This window comes from Heterodontus francisci, chromosome 26 (assembly GCF_036365525.1).
Source record: "Heterodontus francisci isolate sHetFra1 chromosome 26, sHetFra1.hap1, whole genome shotgun sequence".
NCBI classification, from domain to species: Eukaryota; Metazoa; Chordata; class Chondrichthyes; order Heterodontiformes; family Heterodontidae; genus Heterodontus; species Heterodontus francisci.
The window spans coordinates 48,338,185-48,355,311 of NC_090396.1; the positions used below are offsets into that span (position 1 = coordinate 48,338,185).

Below are 17,127 nucleotides of genomic sequence, written 5' to 3' on the forward strand. Positions count from 1 at the left end.
AGATTTCAAATGCCTGCACTTTGTCCAATTCACAGTCCTTTAAAGGGTCCAAAGTGAAAAAAGCACATTCCTGAACTTGGTCACATGTCCAGACACAGTGTCTCCCCCTTGTCACTCAAGCCGCTCTGAAGAAAGGTCAAACCCCTGTGATTTCTTTGAAACTGCTGACCTTCCTGTCCTTTTACAAGTTTAACTTCCTTTCAAAACACCCATAAAATTCAACTTTTTGTTCTGAGCTTCCTTTCAAAACGTTGCTGGAATTCCAATTATTTTTGCAGGTGTCCTTCACAGAGCAAAATCCTTCTCTTTTTATTTGAAACTCATAGAGGTCCAGGAATTTAGTACCAAAAAAAACCTTTCGTGACAGATTTATTAGTGATCTTCTTATATTTATGACCACAAGTTTTGGACTCCCCCACAAGTGGGGGTGGGGTTTGTGGTTGTTGTACAAGGGGCAGGTGGTTGTATAGGGTGGGGGTTTGTAGGGCTGGAGGAGGTTACATAGAAAGGGAGGGACAAGGCTGTGGAGGGATTTAAACACAAGGATGATAATTTTAAATTTGAGACAGTGGGATCTCAGAGTCAATCTAAGTCAGCAAGGACGGGGTGATGGATGAATGATGAACGGGACTGAGTATGGTATAGAATATAGGCAGTAGTGTTTTGGATGTGCCGTAGTTAATGGAGAGTGGAGGATGGGAGGCTGGCCAGGAGAGTAATGGAGTAATCAAGATTAGAGGTGACAAAGTCATGGAAAAGGGTTTTAATGGGAATTGGGCTGAAGTGGGGAAGAGGCGGGCAATGTTACAGAGATGGAAGTAAGCAGTTTTTGTGATGGAGAAGACATGGGGTCAGATGCTCAGCTCTACATCAAGCAGGATGCTGAGATTATGAAGTGTCTGGTTCACCCTGTGACAATGGCCAGGAAGGAGGATGGAGTCTGTGAAAAGCCTGCAGTGGGAGTTAATGAAGATAACTTTCGAACATTCAACAAGTGGAAAATGTGGTACATCCAAGGCTGGATGGTGCACAAACAGTCAGATAGCACAGTGACAGTGGAGAGGTCAACAGAAATGGAAAGGTAGAGCTAAGTGTCATCAGCATACATGTGGATATGTCTGCAGATGATGTTACCCTTGTAGATGAGAGAGGGGCCAAAGGTAACTTGAGAGTCTGTGAAGGATCTAATCTTGCAGGGGTGAAAAGTAAAACCACTGCTAAAGACAATCGGATGGGTAAGAGTTTGACCAAGCAAGGAATATCTCACTGAGCTGGATAATGTAGCAGAGAAAATGGAGAAATATGGGCCGGAATTTTACTTTCATCAGACGGGAGCCATCCACCGACTGAAAGGTCGGTGGCAATCCTGCCTCTGCCTGGCCTGGAGATCCAGACCACATTTTACGGTGCCCAGGCCCTTAAGTGGTGTGAGGCGGGACTTCCACCTCATTGAGGCAGGAAGTCCCGCCTAATGGAGCTGCCGGCCAATCAGCGGGCTGGCAGCTCTCAGTCCCAGCAGCGCCACCGGGAGCGGTGGCCACTACTGGAACTGTATCAGCAAGAACAGGAAGGATGCCCTGGGAATAGGTACATTTTTGGGGCCTCGCCAGGGGTGATCGGTCGGGCCCCGGCAAGGCAAGGGTGGTCGCTTGGGGGGACTGAGGGGCACGTTGGGAGTTGGGGGTAGTTGGGGCATCATGGGCGGCCCTCCATCAGGCACAGGTTGGTGAAATCCCCGAGGCGCTGGGCGGAGGCCCTTAAATGGCCATTAACTGGCCACTTAAGGCCTTGATTGGCCTGGGACAGGCAGGCCAGTTTTTGGCGCCGCCATTCTGCATAAAAAGGTGTGGCTGACCATGTTGAACACAGTCAGAAAGGTTGGCAAGGATGAGGAGGCACAATGCACCATGCTCTCAATCACAGAGAATATTGTTTGTGACTTTCACTGGGGTTGCTTTCGTAGGGGTGGAAATTGAACTGGAGAGATTCAATCAGTGATTCGCAGGACTGATGGCCATAGAACTAGGAAGTGACAACACATTCAAAGACCCTGGAGAAGATTAAGATGTTGGAGATGAAATGTAAATTGTGAGGATTGTAGAGAATAAACCAATCCAGACTAGATCAGACATAATTTTTCTAGTCTTCATTACCATTAAAGAGTAATACATGCACAACAACCATTTAATGCATTTTAAATTTGTATGCATCAAAGAATTTGGATAACTTTCAAATATTGCACCATTTTGTGCACTGAATTTTGCTGCAGATACAGAATAGGGTAATTTTATGTTTAAACACGGGTGCAAAACAGGTGGTCGCAGATCAGCCGCTCTCTTCATACCCCATTTCCACTTACTTCTGTTGGACCCAAACTAAAAATTACCCTCAATATTTGTTTTCAATGATTTCTCTGTATTCCTGGAATATCTTGGTTCCATTACAGAATTCCATAGTCTCTGCATATAGAAATTTTGCAGTACAGTGAGTGACCTGAGCAAACAATTCAAAACTATGGTGACTTTTATTCTGAGAGACCAGCTACATTGTTCTACAAATGGCAGGGTTTGAAAGTTGTAAACTGACACCATGGGAATGATAGCAATCAGCATAGGGGTAGCAATTAACCCTTAGAGGAATTAATGCATTCTGTAGCTTTCTAAATATGTACCTTCTATATTCTGTGATACGATGTGACATTAATTTTGTGACATTACAATGGAACTGACAGTACTCATCAGATGTGATGCAACTGCCCCATTTTCACTCCATATATAAGAAAGGACACTTTAATGTAAACTTTGTTAGAATTTAGAACTATTTATAATTCACCTTGATCTGCAGAGAACATACACAGTACTGCACAAACATTTCCATGACAAATATCATGGTTACATACTTAAAGGCACTGCTGAATTCTGATGACAATGCCACTTAGACAAAGTGTGCTGACTATGGAATCATGCCCAAAAACAAATTCTAATGATGTCACTTCCCCAATCCAGTGAAGATATCAATTGAAATTCATTGCTAACTTTTATTATGTTTTTTAAAAAAACATAAATGTATCAGGATGCAAAGAAAAAAATGTGAACACTCACTGAATTTGATACTTAGCGGGCAAATGTGGGTGGTAAATTGACACTATGGGGTAGATTTTCATGGTCCTGCATGTCAATAATGCAGCCAGCCCAATTTTCCATTATGTAAATTAATGGAAAGAATATTGGGTAGGTTACCTCCCATTTAATTTACCTGTTTTTGCTCTGAGGCTGTGTCAGAGTGTTGGAATATTGGCTGCTGCCTACATTTCCTCTAACAGCAGGTTATCAAGGTTAAGTGTGTAGTCTTGAGGAAGGATCTAGTGGAGGCCAGACATTTCCCCACAGAGAGGAAGAATGTACAAGGATCCCAAGTGTGCTAAATATTTGCAGTGGTGTAAGGTGAAACAGGCCTCTTGTTTATCCTCTGATATAGGTACCAAAATATCAGGTAGATGCCATAGGCTACATTGTTCCCTTGTAGGCTAATGATAGTGCAATTGCAAGTTAGAGTGAGTCTACTTGAACGTTAGAGTGATTCCACTTACTAAAACCAGTAAATGGAATAAAATATACCCCAATGCTATAATGTACATGGCAGGCAGTTTGGTGTATCCATTGGATGAGTATCATGGGGCTAAAATTCAACTTTGGCGATGGTGCAAAACAGATGACTGATCAGCTGTCTGTTATACACACCACCTAATCCTCACTCCCACTGAAGTCAATGCAAAGAACAATTGGGTGGGATGTTTAATAGGCATTCGATCTACTGTTCCTGCTGAAACTGAATGTCCCCCCCAAAGTGCCCATCATTTATCTTATATTCATTATGCATGATAGCATCTTTAAATATTTTGCCAATTTCTACTTACAAAACAAAATATAATTTAAAGTACACAAAGAGAAAATATGTAAGAAAAATATAATCAAGCCCAATTGCCTGTGTGCAACATGAAGTGTCAGAAGTTCCTCCAAACGTATTTAAGATAAATTAATATTTGCAGCTAAAAATTACAATAGAAACTCCAAACAATCACCCAATTACAATCTATATGATCATTCTACTAATTACCAGAATATACGAAAATCTAAAGGAAATAAACTATAAAAATAATGTTTAGATAAGAAATAACATTAGTTTGGCGAAAAACAGATTAGTCTACAAGTGGGTAAAATATGAAAATATTTACGAGTAGTCCACTGAATATATTCTTCTTGTTTCACAATCTCCCCTTCAAGATTACTTTATATCATTGTTTAGCCATTACAGATCTCTGGCAGAAAAGCAATATGCTCGCATATTACTGACAATGCCAAGATAAAATCAGAAAATCAGATTATGTACTTGCTGATTTATTTTTCCATCTCTTCTGAAAAGGCCCCCGGAAGAGGATGAGATGGGGCTTGGTTTGTCTTACCCACCAATAATTCATCGCCCTGTGTCGGGGTCATCGAACTTATGCTTCACACCGACAAAATTACAAAGCTGAGATCATGAAGAGTGAATATAAGACCATACCTTGGTATGAAGTGGTGCAGCTCTGATGCATGACATCCCATTTGGCTTATGCTTAGGTAACTTTTATTTATATACAACAAATAAAAATCTGTCTTCCATACTAAAAGGGTTAAAAAGGCCAAGCACGAAAACATGGTTGGTGCAAACAAATAAAACGTCTCTGTCATAAGTTTGTGCAATTCAGCCATCTCCACACCAAATAACACAGTCATATATTAATGTTGAAGTCTAGACATTGTATTAAATGAGCTAATGCAGAGGTTCAATTGAAAGGAAGTTATTTGGGGTTTACATTGTGATATAAATTCTGACAGATCCACCTCTGTATAATAGAGAGCTGCAGCGCTGAAGAAAGCGATTCCTGCTGAAGCATGGTTACCCAACCCGAACCCGATGGGACCAGACATGTGTCGGGTGCAGGTCAGGTCGGGTTGCACTTCCAGGTCCAGCATTCGGGCTCAGGTCGGGTCGGGCCGCGTCGAACACACTCTATCACCACCTCTGGTAAGTGGCTCCAATGTTAATGTACTTTTTGGACTTGAAATGTTGTTTAGTTACAGTTTTTTTAAGCTTGTGCAGATAAGCAACAAAGTGGAAAATGGAAGCTAGGTTAACTGATGGTCGTGTAGGGTCAGGCACGGAAAAAAGTGAAAGGACTTGGGCCGGGCCGGCCTCGGGGTCGGATGTGGTTCTCTCGGGCTCGGGTCGGGTTTCATTTGCAGACCCGAGCCGGCCTTTATTCCTGCTCCAAGAGACAGCTGGAGTGGTTACACAGTACACTAGCACCATCTGGTGGGCAGTATCTACATACTGTGATTGTGCATTACTCGGTTTGTGCTAAGTGAGCAAAAATTAGAATGCAAAATTGCAAACCAATTCCTGTCTCCATCGCTGTCAGTGAGACTCCCTTTGGTAGGTTTAATTTCCTTTTGCATGAGGGTAGCTTTACGATTTACAGTACAGTCACAACACACTGCTGGACTTAAATTACTTCTACAATCTACAGCAAATTGAAGCAATTAAAAATATATTTTCATACTTTGGAAATTTCACAACTAAATATTCTTACCAAATTGTTTTAAGTTCCACAAATAATTCATCAAAATCATAAATTAATATAATTTTGTGCCAAGCATATTACTGTACTTGCCTAACATGGGTTAACTTAAATATTATCCTAGAAAGTTACATTAGCCACAAGAAACAAGCAAAATATATATTAAGGTTCAAGTGAAGCTCAACGATCTCCCCATGTCCAACCCCTTCTGAGCACAGAATTGTAATGTGAGGCGATAGCTGTTTATTTATTTATCGCTCAGGAAGGTTTTCCAGCCATTTTGAATGTTTACATACAAGAAGATCTTTTATGTTAGAAGATCTCCCATGGCACTGCTAAATATGAAGCTACATACAGAAATATAGATATAAAATATCATATATGTATATATATCCACAATCACACTGCAACTTTGGTGGAAGATTAGCAGAAACTCTGAAAATCTAGTGTAAACAGCTGCTTATGCCATTTCTCCAGGGTTTCGGCCAATTTTCTGTTAAAATTACACAGGATCTGGATAATGTTGCTCTCAGGGAGTAGTAGACTATATCTGATAATGGGAGAAGAGAAAGTAATAGTCGCAATAGGATTGCAGTGGCAGCAGTAGTAGGTGAAATCAATGGGTAAGGGTGGGAGGACAACAATAGGTTCTGCGAAGAATGGGTGAGGGCCTGACAGACCTGTTAGTTATGGCTGAAAGGACCCAAGTGAGTTGGTCATATGATCAACTCCAGCCAATCATATACTTATATATGAGTGACACAATACCACATTGCCTGGAAGTTTTACTAGTTCCAAGTGTTATATTGGTCACACTTTATTGTTTCATGAACTGTCATTCCAGTATGACAGAGGGGTCTGTTAAATCTATCTGGGTTTCTTGGTGTGTAGAAATATCTCAAACAGTTATAATCCATTGTGTGCGGCTGAGTTCATCATAAAAGTGAACTGAGGGAGTCAGGCAAGTGAATAGAGAAGAGCTTGTTGGTACCAATCTGTCTGTATGTGCCTGTAGATGATGGCCAGAATTAAGAGAATTAGCACAATCCGACACAACAATTCCCAGTTTCAGCTTTGTTACCCTCCAGAAAGCCAGTTGGTGAACGATAGTACTGCAGCCAATCTTAACTCAGTCTAACACTTATTTATAGAGTGAAACATTATAAGCATACAACTCCAAACTCAACCACAACATTGTTTCAGTAAGTGCCTCTTTATATGTGCTCAAGTGAAACCCTGATTAATACCCTCCACCTGCATATAATTAAACACAATTGATATACAATTAACAAGCTTAGGCAAAACCAGCTTGGTATTGGTGAATTTCAGGCAAGTGGAGCCAGGCATAAAAGAGTGGTCAACCAACCTACACCGTACCAGCTGAAAAAACTTGGAATCCTCTTTGAAAAAAGTGGAACCCTGTAATGTGAAGGACCAATATAATAAGCCTGAAATTCCTCAGGTTGCATTCTTCACAGATATACTAGGATCACGCCTGGGTGTGTCCTCCAGCATGTATTGGTTCTGTCAGAATTTGTGGGATCAATGGGAAGACATCTCATTAGCATGGGGGTGGTGGGTACAAGCATTATTTTTGGTATAACTCTGGCAGCTATCTGTGAGTAGTTGCCGGAATGTCTAGCACATACTGCCTGCCCGTGGAGGATGGAGTTGCCCAGGTAGTCAACTCTCTTTCCCTATCCTGGTCACTATCCTACTGGCCTGTTCAGCAAGGGGGCCAATCTAGAATAAATTTTTGAATTTACAGTTGAACAATTTGTTAGTCCAGCAATCAGCCTAGTCTGGACCTCACTGGTGGGTACACCCTTGTGGAGAGCATTATATTGTAGGGGGAACATTTTGGCCGATGCAGCTAAATAAATATACACATATATACAAGATGAAAGCGTAGCCACATATTGTTACAAAATGGAGTATTTACCCAAGGCATTGTGGGACAAGTTAGTTAGCTTGCAGCCTTGAGCATGGTACTGCTTAGCACAGGCATTTAGGCTAACCAAAGAAGTCCCCTCATATCAGTGCATAAGACAGCTGCTCTGTCTAAATGCAGACTGCACAAAGCAGCTAGGAAAGCAGGCCTGACAGAGGTAGAAAGATTCATTGTGAAGACTTAAGGATAGTTGATAAGGGGGCCTGATAAACATCCTGAGATGGTCAGGGGCGTACCACGAGCTATCCCCACAACCACATGATACCTAATTCGTAATTTTATTGGTAATAAATGTAATGTATGCAAACAATAACCGTTATGATCGGATTGTGTCCAGCCGGGATGGGCTGACTAACTATATCTGTTGTGGATTTGCCTTTGTTCAGTGGAGAAGCACATGGTAAGCCCAGCATCTTACTCCTCACTGGTGTAAAATAAACCTTTTGACGATTGGAACAGACCTGAGCATTGAGTGGTTCATTTTAGTCAATTCCACTCTAACAATATCCACACTAACAAGCCAGGTTTTCTTCAAGGCTCAAGAATGGGAACTCTCTGCTTAGGGAGTCCCTGGCCCTGTTCCCTGACCATCATTTCTCTTTTAAGATACAGATGGAGGCTCTGTCCTTTACAAGTCACCCAAGAAACAGACAATGAAGACCTGATGCAACCATGCCTCTGCTGGTCTCCTACCAAGGTTACTTGTGAATTTGGTGGAACCTCCCATGGAATTTCAGTCTGATGATCTTTTGCATGAGTTATTATATCACAAAGACATCAGTAAATTTGCAATATTTTAAGTACAAATACAATTATCAGAGCTTATGTTTTCTTTTTCGATTATTCCATAATATACATTTTACTCACTTAGTCCATATGATGGATGAGTCCCTGATCTCCTCAGACCAAATTCTGGCCGTCCAGTCCCCAACTGTTAGAAAGTACTTTGGGTAAAATGGGTTTCTCTGCACAGCATAGACTGGACCGTGATGGCCAGTAAAGATGGACACAATCTTCTCAGCTGGTAATTTTCCCTTTCGATTCCCCAATATTATAACACCTTGTTCTGTCCCTACCATAAACTTGGTTGGCTGTAGAGGCAAACCACAATTATTGAACACAATAACAATTAGTTAAGACATAAGTTTCATCAAACTTAAATAGAGGTTTCTAATCTTCAAAATTAACCAGATCAGATCCAATGATAAAATAAAAGAATTATGGTAAGAATATCGGACATCATTCTTTACAGCTTACTCCGAATAATGTGAAATTGTTCTTTGCATTTAAAAGAAAGTTAAGCAACTTAAGTAGAAAAGCAAAATGGAAATTTAGTGCTACCAGATAATCGGAATTGGACAACTTGAAGAGCTTAATGCTTTCTTCATTAGCTGATTTTGCACCCTATTGCAGCTCATGCTGTAGTTTTATAGCATTAAAATATGTAAATAACTTTCCAAATACAAACTGTACTTTGAATTAGCAGGCAGAAGGACTTATACTTATCAAACCAGTCCTAACCCAGAAGGGGAAAAACATTCATTCATAGCACCAGACTAATTAATACGACAAGATAGTAGAACTAATCAGTTTCAAATATAGAAAAGCAGCCTAATTCTACAAGTCATGTTTGAAGAATTTGTACTTGCTTATGCCCATGCCTTCATGCTAGTAGAATTCATACATTTCTGACATTCCTCTTTCGCACAGCTGAAGAACAGGATAAACTCCGCATATGAATGAGTTACTACAGTTTGCAGAAATGTGCATTCCATTGCTGCCCATTTAATATCTGTAAAAATCTGATGCTTTTGATTTTCCCAATTTTCTGTTTAATTCCCTTATGCAAACACTCCTGTTCATGCATTCATCTGCAGCTTGAAAACAGGGTAATTTGGCTGCATGCTCCTAAGTGACTCATTCGCAGAAAGAGTTGAATATGTTTACAAATAAGCAAAAGATTAAAATTTGACTTGTCTATTTGCAATGCACTGAAACAGGGTTAATATCATCCCAAATAAAAACAAGAAATGCTTGAAATACTCAGCAGGTCTGGCAGCATCTGTGGAGAGAGAAGCAGAGTTAACGTTTCAGGTTCGTGACCCTTCTTCTGAAGAAGGGTCACTGACCTGAAACGTTAAGTCTGCTTCTCTCTCCGCAGATGCTGCCAGACCTGCTGAGTATTTCCAGCATTTCTTGTTTTTATTTCAGATTTCCTGCATCCGCAGTATTTTGCTTTTATATTAATATCATCCCAACTTATTTTTGACAGTTATTTTCTCTTCTTAGCTCTCCGATGATACACATCATTCCCTTGGTAGACAAAGCAAGCTGCCACCACACTTCTACTAATGCGACATGAAATCATTTCATATGAGGTACGTAAAATAAAAAGCCCAGGTAACCCAACTGCTTCCCTTCCACCATCCCTCTTCGCAAAGCTCTCATCTCTGCTTCAATATTCCAATCTTCCCCCTAAGTGAGAACTGCTATTTTAAACAAGCACATTTACTTCATTGCTGGTGGAATTTGTGACACAACATGGTTTTAACACAAGGCACCCATTATAGCAAGTAACTAATTACCATGGTGGTTTCAAACTCCAGTGAAACGGCTCCGTGTGCAATATCAGGATTGTCTTTCTTCGTAACATCCAGGATGAGTCTCTCTACCGGTTCACTCATTTTCCGGATATCCCACCACAGCACCTAGACATTAGACCACACTGTCACATTCCTGCTCTTACCACTGGATGACATATTTAACCATTAATAAACTATGCTTTTGATTTAGCAATATTTTGCCCCCAAAATTAACTTAAACTGAGAAAATGTACATGTAGAACAAGTATATCAAAAACAAAGTTTTGATGCTACTATAGAAAGAACTTGGATTTATATATCACTTTTCACCACCTCAGGTCATCCCAAAGTGCTTCATAGCCAATAAAGTACTATTCAAATGCACTCATTATTATAATGAAGGAAAACAAGGCAGCCAGTTTATGCGCAATGTCCCAGCAATGAGATAATGACCTGATAATTATTTTTTGGTGGTGTTAGTGAGGGATAAATGTTGGCCAGGACACTGGCAGATCTCCCTTGCTCTTCGTCAAATAGTGCCATGGGATCTTTTACCAACCTGAGAGGACTGGTTATTTCTGCCCATGAAGTGCTTACCATGAGATCAAATGAAAATGGGGAGAGTTTTATAGTAAATTCCTATAATAATTGTGCATTTACAATGAGTACAATTTCATGAAAAAAGTACGCTCAAGTTGGGAAGGTATTTTAGGGCTGTCAGTTGATCAAGGCTACTCAAAGCTGCAATTGGGATATTCGGTAATGATAGAAGCATGCTACAGACCTGTGTGCATTCAATAACTTATAGCATGCCAGGGCTCAGAAATTGAATATTTTCCATTCTGACTGCCTGGGTTCTGCATTAAGCACTTCCAGGTCAGGTACAGCTTAGGTCATATGCTGAGGAAATCTCGCTCTACGCCAGAATAATCAACAATTGGTTCATGTGCTGAATAGTGCTCTTTTCTTGCTGATGTGCAGCTCTTTGAATGTTTTAACAGTCCCTGCTATTCCAGCTTGGTTGCACTGAGACAGACTGACAGAATAACAAAGCAGGGAATCATCTGCAACAAAACATCAGGCTTCCTTCCAGTCTGACCTACTTAACCTGTATATTTTGAAAAATACAAGGCTAGAAATAACTGTTGGTGATAATAAAGAGGTTAATATCTCGGTTAAAATAATGGACAGAGGAAGTCATATAAATGTGTCTGCATTCATATATCAGCAACAGTAATTTCTAACCTATACTAACCTTTTGCTACTGTGTGTGCAATAACAATACACTAATGAAAATATGATTTGAAAATAGGGTTTCATTTTTCTGAAACATGAAGTCTTTCTTTTTTATGTTTACTGTTCTGGCAGGATGCAGAGTTTGTATCTTGTAACCACCCTTACCTCTTCAACGGGTGTTAATGTTGAATGAAGTAGGAAGTTTTTTTTATCGTGCATTTCATGTGTTAATTACAATTTTTTTCTCACATGGGTGGTCATCATTCTGATTTCTGTCAGGTTTTATAAACTGCTTATAGTGTACAAAATAGTTCTTGCAAGTTAATCAATTTTCATAGGAACATAGGAAATAGGAGGAGTAGGCCCCTTAAGGCTGCTCCACCACTGAACTAGATCACAGCTGATCTTTTACCTCAATGTCATTTTCCCGCGCTATCCCCATATCCCATGATCCCTTTAATATCTAGAAATCTATCAATCTCTGTCTTGAAATTTCTTTCTATAATATCTATTATTTATAGCTATTGAATTTTAATGTAAAACAACAAATTTGACATCATGCCCTGCTTTCTCGGTTGTGATTCAGAACACCCAAAGTTCTCTATTTTGTTGCCATAGATGCTCCTGTTTTGCCTCCACAAACTTTTAGTGCGTATACAGCCTCTCCTTTTTCTCTCAGCAAATATCCTGAAACGTCATTATAGGTGTAGCATAAGAATGTATGTCAAACCATTTGAGGAACTGTCTCATGAATGAAGCACATTAAAAAGCTCTTGTGATTTAAAAACTGCAGGAGTGAATTTCTTTGCTTTTTTGCATATTTCCAGTGCACAATTGGGGCAAGTACCTTTCTGTGGCATAAAATTGGGCAGAAGCCATTTCCACTACAAAAGCACTGCACTGCCCAAGTCTTCAGTGCTGTCATTGACATATATTGTAATGAGGGCCATTGGAGCTGCAGCTCCAAGTTTACAGCTTTTGCATTTGCAATGCACTCAGGGTAACGCAGAATAATTATAAGGCGGAGTTGCTGCCCGCATCAGCTGAGAGAGCCAGAAGTGAGGAGTTTCTCAGCCTAAAGAGTGTGGAGAGACTCAATAGTGATTTCTGCAGTTGAGAAATACTGTGTGCCATTTTGTTTGTACATATCTGTACTTTTACAGCTTCTGACAGGGTCAGGGCATCAGCAGATTTTCAACCCCCACACCCCTCCCCCCCACCCATACCAAGGGTTTCTCAGGAGCAGATGTGGCATTCCCTACGGGTATTCCCATGTATGCCATTTTCATGGAGGAAGAGCAGCAGAATAGAACAGAACTAATGAAAGCTTGGCAACACTTAAGGAAGGAGCTGCTCACCAGATACCATTCCACCAACCCCACTGATTACATACAAGCTGCAAAGATCACATGAGGATTTCACAGAAGAAACAAGTATATGTGTGCACTTCACCAAAGAAGCCATCGGGCAGCCCTCTCGCCACTTTATACTCATCTGTAGCCATGCTCACCAGTCTGCACTGCTCTCTCTGTGGATCCAAAGGCAACCTCTGCACTCAACCTTTATGGCACAGCCTCATTTTAAGCAGCGATGGCAAATTACAACCATTTTAGTCGGGATTTACGTCAGTTGCTACTCCAATGGATAAGGAAATGAGTTGACCCAGGAAACTCTCATGTAAGTACCTCTTCAGACCATCAGCAAGCACAAAACCTTATCCCTTGGTCTAAAAATGGCACATGGAAATTCACCCCCTGTATGCAAATCTTTAGGCTAAGAAACATCATGATTTCTTCAGATGTGCATAGCATATCCTTTGATCAAAAGCATTTTTTTCTGAGTGGAGAGAGAGAGGATTAGACTTAAGTTCAAAATGACAGCAAGAGTGGTCAAAATATGAATTGGTCTGTTTTTCAGAGCAATTGGAGAGATTGCAGGTGGCAGGACTATATCTCCAACACAGAAGTCCTTGAAGCGGCCAACACCCCCAGCTTATACACACTACTGAGTCAGCGGCGTTTGAGATGGCTTGGCCATGTGAGCCGCATGGAAGATGGCAGGATCCCCAAAGACACATTGTACAGCGAGCTCGCCACTGGTATCAGACCCACCGGCCGTCCATGTCTCCGCTATAAAAACGTCTGCAAACGCGACATGAAATCGTGTGACATTGATCACAAGTCATGGGAGTCAGTTGCCAGCATTCGCCAGAGCTGGCGGGCAGCCATAAAGAGAGGGCTAAATTGTGGCGAGTCGAAGAGACTTAGTAGTTGGCAGGAAAAAAGACAGAGGCGCAAGGGGAGAGCCAACTGTGCAACAGCCCCGACAAACAAATTTCTCTGCAGCACCTGTGGAAGAGCCTGTCACTCCAGAATTGGCCTTTATAGCCACTCCAGGCGCTGCTTCACAAACCACTGACCACCTCCAGGTGCGTATCCATTGTCTCTCGAGATAAGGAGGCCCAAAAGAAAAGAAAAGAAAGAAAAGGAGAGATTGTAGGAAAAATTGGGACTTTATAATCGATGTCTATTCTCATGCCAAATATCATAATTGGAAAGGTGGAGTGACATTAGTAAATGTCGAAGCTAATGGCACAATTCTGAAGCAAGAGAGACGTGAAAGATTATGACTAACAACAACAACTTGTAGGTGAGAAAGGTGTCTGAGGGTCTCTTTCAGCCTTCACTTGGTCTTATTGTAACAGGATTTTAATTTTAAACACATTGTGTTTTGAGCTCCCCCTTGGTGAATCCTTGTTCACCACTTTCCAAGTATAAGGCAAAGAAATTAGCATAAATAGGTTTTCTTAGGTTTAAAGAAGAAAAGTGAATTTTATTCAAACTTAAACTTAAACTCTAATTCGGTTAACGCCTGCGGATATACGACGCGTCCACGCTAGCATGCACACGCGATACGCACATGCAAATAGGGACAGAAAAGAGAAGAAAAATAGAGAGGTTTGAGGCAATATCAGAAAAGCTTTTTGTTTACTGTGCTTCAAGCTCACTGTAGTCCTTTTGTAAGTAGTCTTGCTTTTCATTGGGGCCCTGTATTCTGCTTAAATCTTGTTCACTGTAGGAGACTTTTCTCTCTTGGGGTTCATGTGTCTTCAATGGGTCTTCTGTTCCAGGAGAAAGAGATGAAAGTAGACAGGAGAGAGATCTTTTCAGTCCAGGAGCAAACAGTTTTCTGAGTTCAAATACCCCATGGCAAGTTCAAATTCAAAAAAACTCCAAAAGTCAGTCATGTGACTAAACTGGTCTGACCATGTCTGTTTGTGTATTTGGCCAGCTTAGCAGTTAACCTGGAATGCTAGCCTCTGGTTAACGTCTGGTAATCAAAAGTCCATTGTGGATTAAATTAGAGCAGGGAGTGGCCCCTGCAAAAAAGGTCTTTCCGGCGAGGGGCCTGGCAATTCCTTGTGATAGGTCCTCTTTTTGTCCCAGCAGCAATTTTAAGTTTTAATGTTGATGTGGAGAAATAATGTGTGCCTCATTCTTGGCAGGTGGGGGCCTGCATGACAATAGCCTTTAATGTAGTAAAAAGGTGCGAAGCACTAAAGGGTAATCAGACAAAATTGCATAAAACTGATATTTTATCCTCCTCTACTGTGAAAACAGATACAAAGTACTTGTTTAATACTTGTTTATCTTGTTGTCTATTACAGCATCACCGACATCTGCCTTTAATGGGCCCGTATCTTCATTAGTCACTCTCTTACTCTGAACAGATTTATAAAAATTTTTACTACTGTTTTTTATATGACTTGCAAGCTTTTTTCCGCATTCCCTTTTTGCAGTTCATAATATTTTCTTTGTATCCCTTTGTTGCTTTCTATATTTCTGCTAGTCTGCTGGATTACCACTTTTCTTGGCACTTATGTCAGCCTTTTCTTTCAGTCTTATCGACTGTCTTATCTCATATGTTAATCATTGTTGCCTGACTGTCCAAGTGGAACTTTTGCTTTTATGGGGTATGTATTGGTCTTGTACTGCATTAAACCTCCCACTGTTTTCTTGTAGCCTTACTGTTAAGAGTACAGCCTAGTTTAACATATTCAGTTTACGTCTCAATCTTAAAACCTTGATTTGCACGTGATCTTTTTCCTTCTCAAACTCACATGTCAAATTCTAACATGTTATGGTCACTTTTTGCAAGATGTTCCCTTACTGTCAGATTAATTAACTAATTGTGGCTCATTACAAATTGTTAAATCTAGTATGGTCTATCCCTGTGTCAGTTCTAAAACATACTGATTCAGAAAACTGTTCTGGATACACTCTAGAAATTTATTGCCTTACAACTATTTTGCATCTCTCAATCTACGTGAAAATTAAAATCTCCCACTATAATTGCTTTGCCTTTACTACCTGTTTCTCTGATCTCCATATTTATACATCCTGCTACTACAACACTGCTGCCAGAAGGTTTGTAGATAATTCCCACCTTACTCTTGCCTCCTTTACTGTTTCTTAATTCCATCCAAAGCATTTCTACTGCCTGCACATCCTTACTATCATTTCTTTCAAATACTGAAATATTGTCCTTTTGCAATATTGTTACTCCTCCTCCTTTCCCTATTTCACTGTCCTTTCTAAATGGATTATTAAGCTCCCATTCATGCCCAGCTTGTAGCCAGGTCTCTACAATGACTACTGCGATGTACCCTTTGAGCTGAATCTATGCATAACAAATAAAGCCAGTGAATTAGAAGCAATGTGCATTTGTGTAAAGAACTCTGATTTGGTTAACATGCCCCGTGATGTGCAGTTTTTAACTTATTACAACTTTTCATTTTTTTAACATTCTTGTTCTATTAAGATGCGATATATCTGGTTGTCCAATATATGGCCCACAGGCCAGGTTCCGACCCGCCAAAGGTTTCCATCCTGCCCGCGGATATATTTCAGAGATGAGAAATTTTCCATTGGCTTCTTCTTTCAGACTGGCTTTTTAAAAACATCGCTCTGTCAGTTTCACAGCTGACAGGTGCTGGGTGCAGGAACAGCAGTTTCCCAACATCAGACAGATTTGGGGTATTCCAGAAGGTTCTGACTTTTCTTTTTAAAAGGCCACCAGAAAATCCAAAATCTGTCCGGTTGGGAAACAGCTGTTTCCCACTCCCAGCACCAGTCAGCTCCGAAACTGACAGCGCGATTTAAAAAAAAACTGACCAACCACAAAGCTGCTGTGCTGAGCACTCCCGCTCCCTACAACTGTCAGAGAGAGAGAGTGAGAGAGAGAGGGAGGGGGCAGAGAGAGGGAGAGGGGGGCAGAGAGAGGGAGAGGGGGGCAGAGAGAGAGAGAGGGGGGCAGAGAGATAGAGAGAGGGGGGCAGAGAGATAGAGAGAGGGGGGCAGAGAGATAGAGAGAGGGGGGCAGAGAGAGAGAAAGTGGGGCAGAGAGAGAGAGAGGGGGGCAGAGAGAGAGAGAGGGGGGCAGAGAGAGACGGGAGGGGGGACAGAGAGAGAGAGAGAGAGAGCGAGTGGACAGAGAGGGAGAGAGAGAGACGGGGGTGCAGAGAGAGAGACAGAGAGAGACAGTGATCAAGATCACTCCTGAGAGATGGACATAGGATACACCACATCGCTACAAGAAGTGGGCGGGCAAACATTGACCCAATTGTGCAAGCAAAATGATGCCAGGTATCTCACTAACTGAGTGTCCAACATAGTGATGAGAAAGTAAGTCAATAAATTAATCTTCTCATTTAAAGCTTCTTCACAAAATTGCAAATT

General features: G+C 41.0%; 1 protein-coding gene across 3 annotated transcripts in view; it reads right to left on the minus strand.

Moving 5' to 3' along the window:
* The window catches only part of dnai2b (dynein, axonemal, intermediate chain 2b), a 61,678-nt gene that overhangs the window by 25,266 nt on the left and 19,285 nt on the right, over nt 1-17,127 (minus strand). For all 3 annotated transcript variants that reach the window (XM_068058710.1, XM_068058708.1, XM_068058709.1), the window contains exons 8-9: nt 10,157-10,279; nt 8,439-8,662 (exon numbers count right to left, since the gene is read on the minus strand). In XM_068058710.1, coding sequence (XP_067914811.1) covers nt 8,439-8,662; nt 10,157-10,279 — 347 coding nt within the window. The remainder of the gene's footprint in view (nt 1-8,438; nt 8,663-10,156; nt 10,280-17,127) is intronic.